The 19301-nt window shown below is 38.6% G+C and overlaps 1 protein-coding gene across 4 annotated transcripts in view; it reads right to left on the reverse strand.

Moving 5' to 3' along the window:
- Positions 1-513: 513 nt before the first annotated feature.
- The window catches only part of GTF2F2 (general transcription factor IIF subunit 2), a 200459-nt gene continuing 181671 nt past the window's right edge, over positions 514-19301 (reverse strand). For all 4 annotated transcript variants that reach the window (XM_042922713.1, XM_042922631.1, XM_042922791.1 and 1 more), the window contains 2 exons: positions 16070-16213; positions 514-1076 (listed from right to left, as the gene is read on the reverse strand). In XM_042922713.1, coding sequence (XP_042778647.1) covers positions 957-1076; positions 16070-16213 — 264 coding nt within the window. In that variant the 3' untranslated portion in view covers positions 514-956. The remainder of the gene's footprint in view (positions 1077-16069; positions 16214-19301) is intronic.

Genomic DNA, 19301 nt, shown 5'->3' on the forward strand with positions numbered 1-19301 from the left:
AGCACACAGATGCAGCTGACAAAATGAACAAGTAAAAAGCAACTTTTTCTTGTGTTTAATTTGTTAAAGCTTCTTTTGTTTTGGTGGTCTTGTTTGTGAGTATGTTTGTTTTTGGGACTGCCTAACACACACCAGCCTCACCCCCAACATCATTGGTCGTAGGATAGTCAATACCTCCCTGATGGGTGTGTGGTAAAATTCTAGGGCAAAATCAGTTTCTGTCTGAGAAGTTTATAATCTGGATGGGGGAGACATATCTTGAATTGTTGGAAAAATATTTAATTTCTAATTCTTTTAAAAGCAAATAAAAGAAATAATACCCATTGGCCAGGTTTTTTTTTTTTTTTTTGCATTTTTTCATGTCACTAACACTAGGGTAAAATAAGCAAGCCAATGGTGAAAACTGCTATCTTAGGTACAAAATAAACGCTCTCTTTTTTTATTAATGGGTGTGAATATGAAACATGATCATCTGTAAAATAATAAAATAAAGACAGCTTTGGTTTTTGACAATTTCAGAAAAAGGAACTTTGGTTTTTTATTGCTTTGAAGACTTTCTGTAGTTGACTTTTTTCTTGCTTTGCCATTCACTTTGGATTTGCATTACCTCAGCTCCTCAGACATAAGACAAGGACAGACAGTCCTTATTTAGAAATCATTTCCTAATTTTACATTTTAAAAGTCAATATTTAAAAAGAAAAACCTTATTAACTGCCCCAATCCCACACCCGCTCCTGAATAATCTAGTTTAATACAAGCCTATAAATAATTTCGTTCGTCAAAAAACACTTAAGTAACTTTACAAGAATTATTGTTTAAAAAATTTACATAGGGAAATTACAGTTCCAGTCATTTTACCCCTATAACAGATGGACCTCAAGTATTTGAGCATCAGTGGTGTTTCCTTAGCACATCACCCTTTAGTTGTTCTGTTAGCATGCTGGTTGAAAGTCTTCTTAATCACTCTTTTCTTCTCCTTGATAATGTCTATACTCTGGCTTCAGCTCCCATGTGTTTTTGTGGGTTCCTTTCACGTTCTGCACACCAATTTCTTTTAAGATTTCCTTTAGGTAGCCCTAAAAACAAAAATCCCCAAGATGAGATTATGAAGGCAAGAAACAAAATTTAAAATAAAACCACACATCAAACTACATTCACAACTAATAAAAATTACGATTTCGAAAGCACAACAAGATTTCTCTATAAAGAGGTTTAATAAACCGCCTTTTGGTTCTATTTATGCAATACATGATAACTGTGTTAAATGTAAGATCATTTGCATTAAGGGATTGGAAGTCCGGGATGCCAACAACCTGAGAGCTTAAAAAAAAAAAAAGAAAAGATGTCTGGATGAAGATACACTAGAATGTTACTAGTCTCGATGTTTACTAAGATGATGCAGTATACCAAATGTAATTTTCCCTCAAGTTCAGTGGCCTCACTCAGTTCACAGCTGGATAGGGTTATTCTTGGATTACAATCAGCATTTCAGAAGCAGTAGCATATATAAAAAAAAAATAACAAATATTCAGGCATCCAGAATTCTCAGTTCTAAGTGACTCTTCATATGTGCTACAGGCCACTTATTTTTCCTCCTCTGTGATAAGGAAAGTTATTATTTGTGATTAGTATTGTTTGTATCTTGGCCAAGCTTGCCAAGGCAATGTAAGGCCTACGAAGTGATAATAAGACATGCTAAACGCCCAGGCCTGCAGCTCTCTTGTGCCTGGCTCCTCCAAAGGACAGAGGTAACGATGATGCAGGGCAGAACTCCATCTTATGTTATTTTTGGTCCCTGAATATTTAATACACGTTAACCAAATGATTACTCTATTCAGGGAATTGGTGGCTGTGATAAATATAATACCAAACGCCACCTTTACGTGCCAATGCCCAAGGCCAAAAAACACTCCATTATAAAAGGACCAACCTAAGTTAGAGTACTTCTCTCTTGGAGTAAGAGAGGGAAGTTAATTATTTAAAAGTGTTTTTTTCGCCTGCAGAACCAATCCCGTATTATTTTGTGTATATGCTTCAAAGAACCTGCTACAGTATTAGTAACTCACCCTGTGGATAGAAGATGTAATTTTTTTAAAAGTGAAATGAGGCACTGATTTGAAAAATGGTTGAGAAGCTCCTACATAGATCATGTTTAAGGCAGTGCCTTTCCGGAGTATGGTCCTGGGCCACTTGCATCAGAACTTCATGGGAAACCTGTTAAAGAAGCCTCATCTTAGGCCTAGTGAATTGCAATCTCTGGGGCCAGGCCTGGGAATCTGCATTTTCACATGCCTCTAGGAGACTGGTTTAACTACACTAAAGCTCCACAATATCTGTGGGAAGGACTCTCCCAGCTCTAACACTTTAGGATCTTGAGTCCTCCTAGTGTTGCTTAGTTCTCTGAGCCTCACAATTGCTGGAGAGGTGTTAACCAACATAATCAAACACCACCTTACACTGACTGGTATAATGTTCTACTGCTTATAAGATCCTTTCACTTAGGGGTAGGTCGTCCCCTAGAAACAGTGGCTGATTAGCACTGGAACTACATACGGCTCTTTACGTGGCCCTGGATGACGTAGCTCTACTACCAGTGTGGCCTTCCCATTCCAGCAGCCAGGCCCCAGCAGGTGGCAGCAATGAATCAAATGAGGCCTGGGTTTCCCCAGGAAGAAGCCTGCTTGCCTCCCACACTTTCTGCAGCTGCCTCCACTGAAGGATCTGTGCGAATGAGTAAGCATAAAGGCTTGAGACATCCAGGTAACATGCACATCTGCTATCTGCTACTTCAAATTACATTTTTAAAAGGAGACACTGTTCATAAACTACTTTCTAATTAGACAGTATTCACAAAGGGAAACTGATGTGCTGGGCATAAATGATTTTCAGCTTAGATGCCAAGGACGACATCTTTGTAAAATTCCGAAGAATGATTTATTGTGATACTGGCTATGAACCTGCACACAAACAATAAGACAAAGGTGGACGCACTGCAATGGGTCCAAAATGAAGAGAGCAATTGCTAGGAGCGCGACAGTTGTGAGACAGAAGCTTTCCTGATTTAGGATCACAGTATCTAGCCCTGGTACAGAATTCTGTTTTGGTGGAAGGTGGGAAAGAGCCTATTTCTGGAGCTTTAGAATGTTCTAAACTACAACCTAAAGCTATTTTACTCTAACCAAATGAATTAACTTGGCCACAACCTATTAGTAAAGAAAGTAACAGTACTGATAGGGGAACACAGGTCACAAGAGTCGCTGAAGGGAAGACACAGGTAGGGAACAGCGAGATCACGTCATTCCTCTGCTGAAAAATTTTCAGGGACTTCCCTTTTGGTCTACAGGTTAAATTCCAAACCCCTTCACAGGCATCCATTCAGGCCTGCCTTTTCCCTTTGGCCTCATCTTCTAAGAATTCCCTGAACACATACTTACCATTTGTGTGTCTACATGCTTCTAGTTTTCTCCATATGCTGTTTCCTTTCCCTGTCATACTTACCCCCTTCCCTCAAATCTGAACTCCTCAGCCTTGAAGACTTGGCACCTACCTCTTAGGTTTACATTTCACACTGTATGTACCTCAGTGATCGCCCTCATACCACGTTGTAACCCTTTACTTCTAGGTCTCTCTGCCATCAAACCACTAGCGGTGCGAATGAATAGGCAGTGCTTAAGAGTAAACAAGGGAACTATTCGGGTGCCTGGTTAAGCGTCCTACTCTTGATTTGGGCTCGGGTCATGTTCTCATAGTTCGAGAGATCTAGGGATTCTCTCCTTCTCTCTCTGCCCCTCCCTCATGCCCCCTCTCTCTCTCAGGGAGAAAAAAAAAAAAAGGAAATAAGGGAACAAGGATTTGGGCAGGGGTGGGGTGTTTTGAGGTGAGATCATTTAGAAGGTCCTATGGACTAAAACTATGCTAACTCTACTTCTTTTCATTTTTAGAACTCAGGCTCTAATTAACTTATAGGGTTATGACCAGGTTTGAGAAATACAAGTTGACTGATTAAATTGTACTACCTGAATTTGAATTATATTTATTACTAACCTCTGTATTATAAGATGGGGACAAAGCCATCTGGGGGAAATTTTAAAAGTTCTAACAGGACTGAAGATCAATTGGCAATCTAACTCTCCTTTTATAAAAATTCATATATTTGCACAAATATTTATTTTAGACCTCCTATGTGACAGGAAGAATGGCAACAGAGTCATTTTCATCCCCAAGAGTTCACAGTTTAAGATTAGGGTATGTGAATGGGGACACAAAGGCATAGAAGCAGACAATCGTAAGTTAAAGCATAGTAAGAAGGACATATATACAGGATATTATGGGAGCACTGAGAAGGGGCACTCAGCCCAGCTTGAGTCATGATCTTAGGTTTGAGGATGTGTATTTGATCCTTTGAATTAAACGGCGATTCTGGGCCCAGATCAAAAGATACTAATTCTTGGGGCGCCTGGGTGGCGCAGTCGGTTAAGCGTCCGACTTCAGCCAGGTCACGATCTCGCGGTCCGTGAGTTTGAGCCCCGCGTCAGGCTCTGGGCTGATGGCTCAGAGCCTGGAGCCTGTTTCCGATTCTGTGTCTCCCTCTCTCTCTGCCCCTCCCCCGTTCATGCTCTGTATCTCTCTATCCCAAAAATAAATTAAAAAAAAAAAAAAAAAAAAGATACTAATTCTTCTCCTCTTATACTAAACACTGACTTTCCAATTTAACCTTTTGCCTGATCCCCTTCATTTTAAACAAAGTATTCTGGAACTCAGTAGATCACCTTTATGTCACACAGGATTGGAGAGATTTCTCATTACTGCTATGTGCAGTGCTACAAAACAAGATTTGAAATAAACTGACTCAGATCTAGAAACTTTTCATCAAAGGGATGTGTGGGAGACTATTTACAGGAAGTCTGAACTGCAGAGAAAAAAGGGATAGAACATTACAGCTTCCTTGGAAGGAAAAGGCAAAGCAAATACTGGGCCAAAGAGGTTAGGTGATGGGGCACCTGGGTGGCTCAGTTGGTTAAGCATCAGACTTTAGCTCAGGTCATTATCTCCAGGCTTGTGAGTTCAAGCCCCGCCTGACTCTGTGCTGACAGCTTGGAGCCTTGAGCCTGCTATGGATTCTGTCTCCCCCTCTCTCTGCCCTTCCCCCACTCAAGCTCCGTCTCTCAAAAGTAAACACTTAAAAGTTTTTTTTAGGGGCGCCTGGGTGGCTCAGTTGGTTGGGCGTCTGACTTCGGCTCAGGTCATGATCTCGCGGTCCGTGAGTTCGAGCCCTGCATCGGGCTCTGTGCTGACAGCTCAGAGCCTGGAGCCTGTTTCAGATTCTGTGTCTCCCTCTCTCTCTGACCCTCCCCCATTCATGCTCTGTCTCTCTCTGTCTCAAAAATAAGTAAACGTAAAAAAATTTTTTTTTTTTTTAAATTTTTTAAAAAGGGGGAGGGGGTCAAGTGATTAGGATGTGGTTTGCATATCTGTGGGTCAAGATAACACTGTGGTAGGCCGAAAGGCAGAAATCCACAGACCAAATTCCTACCATCCCCCAAATCAAGAAAAACATGTGGAGTTGCAAGGCACAGGAGCCTACTATTGCAGTCTCTTTCTCCTTCTGTCCCTCCTCCCACCCCCCCTCATTTCTCGTATCATCTTTACTGCTCTGCGAACCAATCCCAAACCAGGAATTTCAGTTAAACATTACATATATAATAATAAATGAACTATATCTAAATTTTTAGAAATTGGTCAAGAACATGTATCTTTAACAAAGAGCTGATCGCCAAGTATTGATGCTTTAGGTAAGCAAATAATATGACCCTATCAGACTTTTGGTCACAAAATCTTCCCAGAAAGCTTGGAATGAATATCCAGTATGCAGTCTATACCAAAGATGGTACCGGTTAATGCAGACACCCACGGACAATCATTGTATGCTTTTTACGAAGTGATCCAACGCAAGAGGGACATTATCAGTTCTAGGATAATTTCCAAGTATCATTTCAAATGATTTGTGTGATAAATCAGAGGGCTTACTGATGAAGATGTTAGTGGCTCCAAGGCACACAATTGTTTGATTAAAAAAACACACAACACATTAGGCATAAGCTGTGAATGAAGGCAACATATGTTTTCCCTCCTTTACACAGAGAAAACTGTAAACAGGATTGGGAAGGTGATGCTGCAAATTCTCTGGGACATGGGCCATGTCAGTATTTTTATCCTCTTTTCCTTCTGGTTTCACCCCCACTTTCCTACTAGACACTCCCTTCCCTTGTCTTCCTCTCAGGTCACACAGGCTGCATTCCTCCCTTTGTAGATGATGCATAATAAAGTGGCCAAGGCACAAGCCCTATCCCAACTCAGCACTACCTTATGGATTAATCCAAATTCTGGAAAAGCAACTTTATTATTGCATGAATATTTGTGTGCTGGTGAACCAACTCACTTTTTTTTTTTTAATTTTATTTTTTAAAAAATTTACACCCAAATTAGCATATAGTGCGACAATGATTAAGAGTCGATTCCTTAGCCCCTTACCCATTTAGCCTGTCCCCCCCCCCCCACAACTCCTCCAGTAACCCTCTGTTCTCCATATTTATGAATCTGTTACGTTTTGTCCCCCTCCCTGTTTTTATATTATTTTTGTTTCCCTTCTCTTATGTTCCTGTTTTGTCTCTTAAAGTCCTCATATGAGTGAAGTCATATGATATTTGTCTTTCTCTGACTAATTTCACTTAGCATAATACCCTCCAGTTCCATCCACTTAGCTGCAAACGGCAAGATTTCATTCTTTTTGATTGCCGAGTAATACTCCATTGTGATACCACATCTTCTTTATCCATTCATCCATCGATGGACATTTGGGCTCTTTCCATACTTGGGCTGTTGTTGCTAGTGCTGCTATAAACATGGGGGTGCCTGTGTCCCTTCGAAACAGCACACCTGTATCCACTGGATAAATGCCTAGTAGTGCAATTGCTGGGTCATAGGGTAGTTCTATTTTTAGTTTTTTGAGAAACCTCCATACTGTTTTCCAGAGTGGCTGCACCAGCTTGCATTCCCATAAATCAACTTAGTAACACTTCATGTGCCGGGCACTAGCAAATGATTCACATGTTTGCATATTTCAAATAAACAAAGTTTACCTCCTTTGGGCCAAAACTTTTAAATTTAACTATGTGTTTCAAGATGTGCTTTCTAAACTGTATTTGTTTATTTGTACGCTAAACATAACTTAACCTTGAATACTGACTGCAAGGTATTCCAAGGCTGAGAGATGATGGTTTCCAATTGGGAAAAAAATGTATACATATATAGTTAATGTTAGGTTATAGTTAATTAGGAAAATATAATCAGAAATATACAGATGCACTTGGCTGGCTCAGTCAGGGGAGTGTGCAACTCTAGATCTTAGGACTGTGAATCTGAGCTCCATGTTGGGTGTAGAGATTATGTAAATAAATAAAATGAGAAGAGGAGAAGAGAAGAGAAGAGAAGAGAAGAGAAGAGAAGAGAAGAGGAGAGAAGAGAAAAAAATAAAAGAAAAAAAATCCAAAACTTAACAAAGTAGCAAAAACTAAAATTCCTTTTGAAATTTAAATATGAATTCTTGCATTTTAGAACCATGGCAGCTATCTATTAGTGCATTTAGTGTGAAGTGCGGTTTCAAATGTACAGAATATAAGAAGGTATCAACTGGCATAGTTATTTTTAGTCTATTTGAAAATACTGTTAGAAATTAAATGACAAGCAAAGAGACTATAGGTATATATTTCACCAATAGAGAATTTTTGGTACATTAGCTAGCACTTGCAACCATGAAGTATTATTCACCCTTAAGATATCTGGAATAGAGAGTAAAGTTGTACTTAAGGGCAATAGGAGATAGAAGTTTTTGCTGGCTAAAGATTAAAAAAGGATTGATGAAAATTTGGCAGTTAGTTCCTCAGGTTATCAAAGCTATGAAGTGCCTCAACGATTCCACTCCCAAGAGAAATAAAATCATATGCTCATGCACAAACCTGTACATAAACGTTTACAGTAGCTGTATTCATAATAGCCAAAAGCAGAAACAACAAAATGTTGTAGATCTATATAATGGTATACTAGTTGGCAATAAAAAGCAAGGAAACACTGATAGAAGCCACAACATGGATGAAACCTGAAAATATTATGCCTAAATGAAAGAAGCCAGTGATAAGAGATCACATATTATATGATTCCATGTGTATTAAATGTCCAGAGTAGGCAAATCTATACAGATAGATAGAAAATAGACCAGTGTTTGCCTGGGGAGTGGGGGGTGAAGGTGGGAGAGGGGAGTGACTGCTAATAGGTATGGGATTTCCCTTTGGGATGAAGAAAATGTTCTAAAATTAATTGTAGTGATGGTCACACAAGTCTGTGAATACATTAAAATCCACTGAACTGTAATTGAAAATACAAATATAATTTGTACTGAAAATAAAGGTTTTAAATTGGGGTGGGGGGCGAGTGACCTATCTAGCTCATAACAACAAATTAAGAGAACACCATTTTTATTACCAAATTATGATGAGTACAGTAACACTGCCAATCAACAGTAGCTAGCTCTGTGCATTAGTCCGTATGTACTGGAAAATATGATGGCATCAGAATATTGGTCTTGGGACACTGTAGAAGGAATGGCTCTACAAAGCTGCAATACAGAACTGACACTACAAGGTCTTCTGCCAACAGGCTTATCCTCTGGTATCTCAATTCTCCTGTCAGATAGAGAAACTGGGAGGCTGTGAACACTTATCTAAATCCACAGAGTCATGCTCTCTCTAATGCTAAGACCAATCTAAAGACCAGTGAAATTCCTTTCCAGAGACAATTTCCATAAGGACCATAAGCCTAAAAGCAAATCCTTCTAGCTTGTTCAGAGACTAAATAAAGAAATCAGTAGAAGGCAGTTAATAAGCTTAAAAACTTACTTTTAACTTCCCTTCAAATCAAATGGTGCTGAAGGGTGGGGAAGGAGATTTTATAAGTAGTGATATTTTTCAGATTAAATATAAATTTTAAAGTTCATTGCTTAATTAAAAATTCTATGTAAATTTTGCATATAAATAAATGCCCAATTCTCTTTACTGGGTGCTTATGTTAAATACTGCTTTTATCTACATAATATTTCACGTAAAATATGGACTCAATTGGTTATGTTAGTAAATTCACCCCGAATTTTACCTCATTCAGAAATATGGTAAAAAATGGGGGGGGGGGGGAGTGAAACAAAGCATATAAGTTAAAGGAGAAAATGCTATTACCTATGATAAACTTTCTGGTAGATCTAGAAGTTATTAAAATCTTCTACAAATAAATATTAAAATTTCATAAATGTGTTTAAATTTCATCCATTTATATTCAATACAATTCAAATAGTTGATTTATTTTAGTATGACATTTCATATTCTAAAGCTCAAAATATATTAGGTTCTACATCATTAATTAGCAAATAATTATTTTTTAAAACAGAAGTCTCAAAAAAGGCTGTTATTAACATGCTCTTTTAAGAAATTGGTGGTCTTTATTTATTTTTAATTTTATTAATGTTTATTTATTTTTGAGAAGGAGAGAGAGAGACAGAGTGTGAGTGGGGGAGTGGCAGAGAGAGAGGGAGACACAGAATCTGAAGCAGTCTCCAGGCTCTGAGCTGTCAGCACAGAACCCAATGCGGGGCTCGAACTCACGAACCACGAAATCATGACCTGAGCCAAAGTTGGACACTTGACAGACTAGGTCACCCAGGTGCCCTAGTGGCCTTTTTTTAGTAGTATCATTCAAAAATAAACACTTCCATTTATAGGAAAAATGAACTAAAAGGGAACATGTGAACAGAAAGGAAATGATAAAGATTTCAGAAAAAAAAAAGTAAAAAAAGGAAAGTATATTCAGAACAAAACACTGTAATCAAAACACCACTTATTAAGTAGTAAATTTGGGAATATGCTTCAGACATTAAAAATACCTATTTTTATTTTGGATTAGGAACTGAATGAGCTAAGATAAAGCTTAGATCCCATTCTCTATGTACCTGGCTTAGATCAATGATGATGATTCTTAATAATACAGAAATGACAAAGCCTGACTGAGAGAGACATTAGTCTTTTTCCCCCCATTAAAAAAGGGGGTTACTATTGTGAGAAAAATATTTTCCTTGCTTATCTACATATACAAGCACATGTCTGAATACAGAAGAGGCAACATGGTAAGAGATATTCCTAGACTGAAGTCAGGACAATTGGGTTCAAGCCACTAGGGAACTCATTCTCTGGGTCTACAAGTAAGAGAGACTAGATAATCTCTAAGATCATTTTTACCTTTTTTTTTTTTTATCATTTTTTTCATCATTTTTACCTAAGATCCTGAGTCAGATACACACACACACACACACACACACACACACACACCCCGACATCTGTATATGTATATATGTAGATAATTTATATGGTATATATGTATCATAATTTACAAGATTTATATGTCATGAAGAGGAAACACGAATACTGTCGTCTGGCTTGAACAATTTAGGGAATAGTGGTCCCTAAATGGGGACCTAAATGGGGAAGACAGAAGAAAAAATAAATCAAGAGTTCTGTTTTGAACATCCCAAATGTGAGACAAAGGTGGGAAAGGTAGTGGGCTCTGGCTGGCAGAGTACTCATAACTCCATCCTCTTGGTTCAGGAATGGGCACACAACCCCCAAAAGATCAATTAACATCTTCCCTGGGGCTTTTATTAAAATAATTAGGGCAAATATTCCCTTTTTTCTTAGAGGCTGCTAGCTGTGAGGTGTTTGAGGAGGCCATTTTGGCTATCATATGGCAAGATCCCGCCTAACAGTAAAGATAACACATAAGAAAGAATAATGAGGGCACAAATGTGGAAAGATGGGAAGGGACAGTTCTAAAGTTCTAACTAATATTAGTGGCTGTAGCCAGTAATGTCTAAAGCTAGATGCATTCCTGAACTTCCCAGCTACATGAGCCAATAAATTCTATTTTTGTTTAAGTTAGTTTGAGTTGAGTTTCTATTTTTTTCTTTAAAGTCTATTTATTTTTAAGAGAGAGAGAGAGAGAGAGAGAGAGAGACGGGAAGAGGAAGAGGAAGAGGAAGAGGAAGAGGAAGAGGAAGAGGAAGAGGAAGAGGAAGAGGAGAATCCTAAGCAGGCTCCGAGCTGTCAGCGCCGAGTCCAATGCAGGGCTCGAACCCACAAACCGTGAGATCATTACCTGAGACGAAGTCAGACACTTAACCGAGACACCCAGGCGCCCCTTGAGCTGAGTTTCTATTCTCTGCAACTAGAAGAGTCTCAACTAATTCACATATCTACAATAGCATATACAAACTCTTTATCTTAAATAAGCTCTATACCCAACATGTGGCTTGAACTCAAGATCCCAAGATCAAGAGTCACATACTCCACCGAATGAGCCAGGTGGGTGCCCCTATAACAGCATATACTTATAAATAAAAAAATTTGTTTGACAGGAGAAATACTCAGGTCATACTTTCCAGACATTTTATCCTTAAAAAAAAGCCTACCTTCTTGTATCTTACTGAGGCCAAATTTTGCTTCAATTACTTCTGTTCACACTTTTACTTTAAGTCTATCTAGAAACAAATTCTGAGGATTAGGTTAACATTGCCTTATTGCTGCAATGGCTTTGTGTATTGAAAGCCCACTTTGTCCGAATAAGCAACTGCCTGTCGAGCAATGTTTAGTGCTGGGACCTTGAAATATGGGCACCAAATTCCTCCAAAGTCAAAGCCACACAAATGTTTTCCTAGATTTTCCTGTTAATTTGAACTTACTTTAGTAAAAAGCATGCAAATTGTATAATTAAACAATGGTCTGCTGGACTGACATGACTGGGGACTGCTGATTCAGAAGGAATCATCAATAATTAAAGATCAACTTCCCTAGATCATGCCTGGAAACTGGGTGGATACAGAACAAGAAAATTAAAGAGGTAACCAGAGCTGATTTTCAAGGATACTTTTGGCAGAAAAATACGATTCAAGGAACACTGGTAAATGGCTGCTATGCTAGAGAGAACACAGTGTCAAGGCTCAAAACGGTCTTGGCAGTTTGGTGTTTCAAAGGGAGCAATTAGGTACAGCTCTGAATGGTTTAAATTTTGAAGGAAATGCTGTGTATTTCTATTTTACAGATACAATAAGATATGAAGAAAGGCTAGACATAACAAATTCAAGGTGAAAGATCAAATACTGCATGGGAGAAATAATAGGCTTCCTCTGGTATTTCACATTAAAGCCCAAATTTAAATCATATAAAAACATCCCTTTAAATGGATATCATGTTTCTGACTTTACATCAATTACCAGAGCTTGGCCTTTTAAAATTGGCTTATTTACCCTTGATGAGTAACTTTAACTCCTTCATTGTTCATGCAAGTCACATGCCAGCCAATGACAGAAAAGGTCTGGCCATAAGGACAGTTTCTCTGATCAATAATTTTGCTCATGGAAGTGAAAGTTTTTAGGAAGAAGAATACAGAGAATAAGAACTGCAAAAACAAGAACAATATCTCGGGTCCACTCCATGTGTCAAAAATTACACTCTGAAGGTCAGAAAGCAAATGGGAACTTAAGAATATGGTAGCAGTGTTAATGAAATAGAGAATGTGTTAAAGTAATAGAGTTCATGGCTGGAAATCTGTTATCAAAGGGGGCACTGGGGGCCATCAGAAAATGAGAGAAAGTCATTAAATGCATATACTAAAGAGGTGATTAACACAAACAAGATCTCTTTTCTCCTCTTTTACACAGGGGCTCAAAAACTGGTTTGTGTTAAACATCAAATGTATTTAAGTACCCTGTCCAGGCTAAATGGCAGAGCTGGGACTTGAACTGAGATGCCATTACTCCAAATCCACCACTATTTCCATCATACCAGGAAGCCCCTTTCCTGGATCACTGATCTTCATGCTATACTGGGTTCTTTCATTCTTCTGGAATTGCTCAGATTAAGATCAAATTAGTAAGGGTATATTGATGACCATGAGTACAGACTCACTTGCGTCCGGTGAAGCTTTTAAAGGGGATAGTTATCTATACAGAGGAAAGCTGAACTTGGGCCACTTCGCAGGTCAATGGGATTTGCTAATTCAATTCAAATACGAGAGGGAGGTGGAGAGGAGATAAAATAGGAGACAGAGAGAAAGAGAGAGAGAGTCACAGATATCGGGTTGGAAGGGAGCACAGTGACTATCCAGTGTTCCTCAATTTTAGGAAAGGAAGTAACTCCCCCAGATCCCAGTGGGTAGGTAAATGGCAGAACCCAACCCATGCTGACCCCTTCCTGCCCCCTCCTCTAGGCGGAGATAACTAAAACCCTGGCGTTCCACACTTAGTTGAGACTGGCTCTCTGTCTTCCTTCTCTTGCCAAAAATGACATGAGGCCTGTCGAATCCATCTGAATCCATCAATTCATCTAATATTTACTGGATTTCTACTATGTTTACATTGTAGAACATATGAATATTTAGGGCTATGACTAATACACAACCCTCCTTTAAGAACCTTATGCTTGCTGAGGCAAACTGCCTCTAAACAATAAGACACTTATAAAATAATTTAGTTTCTAGATCAGTGGTTCACAAGCTCTTCGAGGTTCCCAAACCTTCTATGAGAATCTGATATTAACTATGATCTGCTCCCCAGAAAAACCCACATATGTTTGCACATATTCAGAAGACTGCTGGATCTCCTAAAGCCCATCTACTGACCATGAGGTAAGCAGCTCATTCCTTTCTTCTCCTCTCCCTTCCCTTTCTTTCTTCTTTCTCTCTTTCTCTCACTTTCTTTTTATGTTTGTTTATTTTTGAGAGAGTGAGTGAGTAGAGGAGGGCAGAGAAAGACAGAGAATCCCAAGCAGGCTCTGCAGCTGTCAGCACAGAGCCCGACATGGGGCTGGAACTCACGAACCATGAGATCATGACCTGAGCCAAAACAAAGAGTCAGACGCTTAACCAACTGAGCCACCCAGGCACCCCTAAGTAGCTCTATTTTAAGAGATTCACTGAGCACCTCTACATAAAAATTATCTGAAACACCAAAACTGAGAGAAATACTAGTTACTTCTTTTCTCTGACACAAAATGAATTTTAAAAATAGTATGTTGGGGCCCCTGGGTGGGTCAGTTGGTTAAGAGTTCCACTTTGGCTCAGATCATGCTCTCACAGTTCATGGGTTCGAGCCCTGCATCAGGCTCTGTGCTGACAGCTTGGAGCCTGGAGCCTGCTTCAGGTTCTGTGTCTCCCTCTCTCTCTCTGCCCCTCCCCCACTCGTACCCTCTGTCTCTCTCAAAAATAAATACACATTAAAAAAAGTAGAAAAGTAGGGCGCCTGGGTGGCTCGGTCGGTTAAGCGTCCGACTTCGGCTCAGGTCATGATCTCGCGGTCCGTGAGTTTGAGCCCCGCGTCGGGCTCTGTGCTGACAGCTCAGAGCCTGGAGCCTGTTTCAGAGTCTGTGTCTCCCTCTCTCTCTGACCCTCCCCCATTCATGCTCTGTCTCTCTCTGTCTCAAAAATAAATAAACGTTAAAAAAAAATAAAAAAATTAAAAAAAAATAAAAATAAAAAAAGTAGAAAAGATAAAAAAAACAGTATGTTGTTCCACGTTAAGAAATTGGGAAGCAAAGAAATTGTCTTCTCTAGTATCATGTAAATGTCCTTCTACATACAAATGCTTATTTTCCTATATCTAATGTGTGTGTGTGTGTGTGTGCGTGTGTGTGTGTGTGTGTGTTATTCCATGAGAATATACTGTCTGCATTCAGTTTCTGGAATGGCCTTTTTGTGTGTGTATGTATGTGTGTGTGTGTGTGTGTGTGTGTGTGTGTGTGTGTGTGTGTGTATATATATATATATGACACAAGGATAAACTTCATTAAACGTAGAAAAAACACAGCTTAGCTAATGAATTATTCTATTTCAATTTTTAAAAATCTAGTTTGAAATGCTGTGTCTAAGGCTTTGATGGTGAAGGGAGTGAAGTCGTTAAGAGGAGCTGATAATGGCAGCATGAGCACTTGCCTCCTATTAAAAAAAAGTAGTTAGATCTTTTGGAATTTAATTTCTTAATAAAAAAGTGAAAGATTGAAATGTAACAGTGAAATCTGCAGAAATGGGAAAACTACCATCAATATTGAAATTTCCTAAGTTATTTCCTAAAGCTTTGAATAAGTCAGAGTGTAAAAGGACAGAAAATAAAAGAGATTCCATTTAATTTTTAAAACCCTGTAAATAAATACTGTTACAATTCAATTCTCTGCTTTGCTAATGTTAGGTGTAAGAAAGTGAAACAGAAGGAAATGTGACTCAAAGACTGGAGAAAAGGGATTTGGATTCCTTATTTGTTACCAGTGTTTTAATGGATTAGAAATACAAATTGTTAGCAAATAGGCACAAAAGTCTGGAGCAGGGATGGAAAAATGATTATTTATAGTACAAACTTTCTAAAACATCAACTTAATAAATTTTTCCTTAAAAATGGAGAACAGACCAACAGACCAACCCAACCACAACCTCAACCAACACTGGAGCAGTACACAGCTCAAGTGTAAAAGGACCTAATGTTAGTGCTAGGTAAATTTTGATTAAAAAAAAAAACCCGCAAGACAGAGATGAACACCCTCATCATGACAAATCAGTATGGCTCTTAAAGGAAATGCAGTTCTTCTAGAAGGCACATTTTCAAATATATGAAAGAAGCTGAGTGCTTTTGGAGGGAGGTAGGGGAACAAATGAAAGACTAGGCTTGATGTCAAGGGATCAGTCAAAAGAAGGGTATATCTACTTTATCTTCATATGGAACTATTAACATAATGTATTTGAAATCTAAAATAATGAAGCTGATGTCACCAAAAAATAACCTGTATTAAGACATCTTTCCTGAGTGTTGAAATAAACCCTGACATTAGCATAGGTGCACGTGAACTTCTTCATATATGATACCCTTCTCTTCAGAAACGTCATCTAAATGAAGCAGGACATATTTAAAGGATCAATGTGAGCATATACATACCACAGGTTGTTTTGTGATGTCCACCAAGTCCTTAAGATTGTAATACTGATGTTTCTCAAATGCTGAAAATAGCATGTCTAAAACGTGTTGTTTATCAGCTCGAGCTCGTTTTCCATCTTCTTTCTTTTTCCTTTCATATTCAATCTAGGTGCAAAAAGCAAAAGTAATAAAGGCATCAATCCAACATTCTCACTCTGAAATATAGGCATTCTCTTTTTATCACCCAAAAATATGATTAATTTCAAGCTGTAAGGCTACAGTTTAAAGAGCAGTTCAGACTGCTCCTGGGGCTCCTCAGACCTTGAAGGCTCTAAGAGGTATCAACATGCCATCTGTAAACCAATTTCATTATTTCCAAAAGCTTTATATAATGCCTCCATTTGCCCCCAAATAGCCTTTCTGTGCCAAATTAGAAATCAGTGTGGCTACTGATTTGCTCATGGTGATCAGAAAGTCCAACTTGCAGTTCCTTTGTTTTTATTACCCAAAATACAGTAAAATAGTTTATCTAACAGAAACAGTTTGATAGGTAACATCTTTCAAAATTGAGGTTTTTTGGGACAGACAGAAGATTAAAAAGCAGGCATATTATGAAGAGGTTCTCTAGGAAGTGAAAAGTTTGAAAAGCAGTGGTAAAGAGAAAAGAATGTAGGCAGTGACAGGAGGCCTTTTCTCCTCCCCACACTGCGTGACCTCCTTGAACACATAAAATGAAGTAAGCTTACTAACAGAAAATGGTAATAATACATACTCAGTACTCAAAGCACAAGCAAACTATTTTCCCCAAATCCCCATTTTATCTTAATTCATGTGAACTCTAAATTCAGCTGTATAATACACCTTCATTTGTAACATAAAAATAAAATACCTCTCATTCAAATAAAAATGACACTCTAGGATCAAATGGTGTGTTTGTCCTGTAGTTCTATGTACCTTTATGCATGCTAGATTGAAAGCAGTGGCACTAAGAGAAGGTACAAACTTTCTCCTCATGTTATCCTCTAGAGATTTCATCAGTTGTAAACAAAAAAAAAATTACTTAAAAAATTTTTTTAAATTATTTATTTTTGAGAAAGTGCAAGTGGGGGAGGGGCAGAGAGAGAGAGAGGAAGACAGAGGATCCAAAGCAGGCTCTGTGCTGACAGCAGTGAGCCCGACGTGGGGCTGGAACTCACAAACCGTGAGATCATGACCTGAGATGAAGTAGGAGGCTTAACTGAGCCACCAAAATTACTTTTTATTAGGCAAACTACTGAATGGGAGAAGATACTTGAAACTGACATATTAGATAGGGAGTTAATATCCAAAACATATAATGAACTTTTAAAACACCAAAAAAAAAAAAATTTCGATAATCCCCCAAACCCCCAATCTGATCAAAAAATGGGAAGCAGATCTGAACAGACATTATTCCAAAGACATACACATGGCCAACAGATACATGAAAAGATGCTCAAACCACTAATCATTAGCGAAATACAAACTAAAACCACAATGAGATATCACCTTACACCTGTCAGAATGGCTAAAATCAGAAAGACAAGAAACAACAAGCGTTGGCAAGAATGCGGAGAAAAGGGAACTCTAATGCACTGCTGATGGGAATGTAAATTGGTACACCGTGAAACAGTATGGAGGTTCCTCAAAAAAATTAAAAATAGAAGTACTGCATGATCCAGTAATTCCACTATTGTTTACCCAAAGAAAAAGAAAACACTAAATCAAAAAGATATATGCACCCCATGTTTGCTGCAACATTATTTACAATTAGCCAAGATATGGAAGTAACCTAAGAGTCCATCAACAGACAAATGGTAAGAAGAAAAATATATACACAATGGAATATTATGCAGTCACCAAGTCACATCATTATGCATGATGAGATCGTGCCATTTGTGATAACATGGATGGATCTAGAGGGTATTATCCTAAGTGAAGTAAGTCAGACTGAGAAAGACAAATGCCATGTAATTTTGCTTATGTGGAATCTAAAAAAACAAATGAGTAAACAAAAAGAATCAGACCTAGAAATGCCAGAAGGAAGAGGGGAAGGAGATGTGCAAAATGAATGAAGGAGAGTGGGAGATAATAGGCTTCCAGTTATGGAATGAGTTAAGACACGGGAATAAAAGGTATAGCATGGGGGGCTGCCTGGGTGACTCAACAGGTTAAGGGTCCGACTCTTGGTTTCAGTTCAGGTCACTATCTCACAGTTTGTGGGTTTGAGCCCTGAGTCGGGCTCTGTGCTGATACTGAGGGGACTGCTTGAGATTCTGTCTCTCTCTCTGCCCTTCCCCACTTGCTCTCTCAAAATGAGTAAGTAAACATTTATATATATATAAAAAGGTGGAACACAGGAAACATAGTCAATGATACTGTAATAGTGCTGTATGGTGACATGGTAGCTATGCTTGTGGTGAGCACAGCATAATGTACAGAGAAGTGGAATCACTATGAAACTATACACCTGAAACTAATCGCATTGTGTGTCAGCTGTACTCAAAAGAATTTTTAAAAACGTATTCTTCATTGAAAACATGCAACTTATATTCACTCGTTTCAGCTGGTTAAGCTTTTAATTTTTTAACGTTTATTTATTTTTGAGACAGAGAGAGACAGAGCATGAACAGGGGAGGAGCAGAGAGAGAGGGAGACACAGAATCTGAAACAGGCTCCAGGCTCTGAGCTGTCAGCACAGAGCCCGACGCGGGGCTCGAACTCATGGACCGTGAGATCATGACCTGAGCCGAAGTCGGACGCTTAACTGACCAAGCCACCCAGGCGCCCCTATTTTTTATTTTTAAAATAAGCTTATTTATTTTGAGAGAGAGGGAGAGAGAATCTCAAGCATGCTCCATGCTGTCAGCACAGAGCCCGGCAGAGGGCTTAATCTCACAAATTGTGAGATCAGACCTGAGCCAAAATCAAGAAAGAGTTGGACGCTTAACCCACTGAGCCACCCAGACGACCAAGCTTTTAATTTTTTAAAGAAACATTTCATTTTAATAAGGTATTGTAATAAAGCATAAAGCATATTAGAGGAAATATATATATATATATATATACACACACACACACACACATATATATATAGCAGCCCACCTAGTAAATAAAGGCAGGCTCGATGAAAGCTGGCAGAGAACATTCTCCTGTGCATCAACTGGAATTAATGTAGGAGAAAGAAAGAAAGAAAGAAAGAAAGAAAGAAAGAAAGAAAGAAAAGAAAGAAAAA

The sequence above is a fragment of the Panthera leo genome, chromosome A1 (assembly GCF_018350215.1).
Source record: "Panthera leo isolate Ple1 chromosome A1, P.leo_Ple1_pat1.1, whole genome shotgun sequence".
Lineage (NCBI taxonomy): Eukaryota > Metazoa > Chordata > Mammalia > Carnivora > Felidae > Panthera > Panthera leo.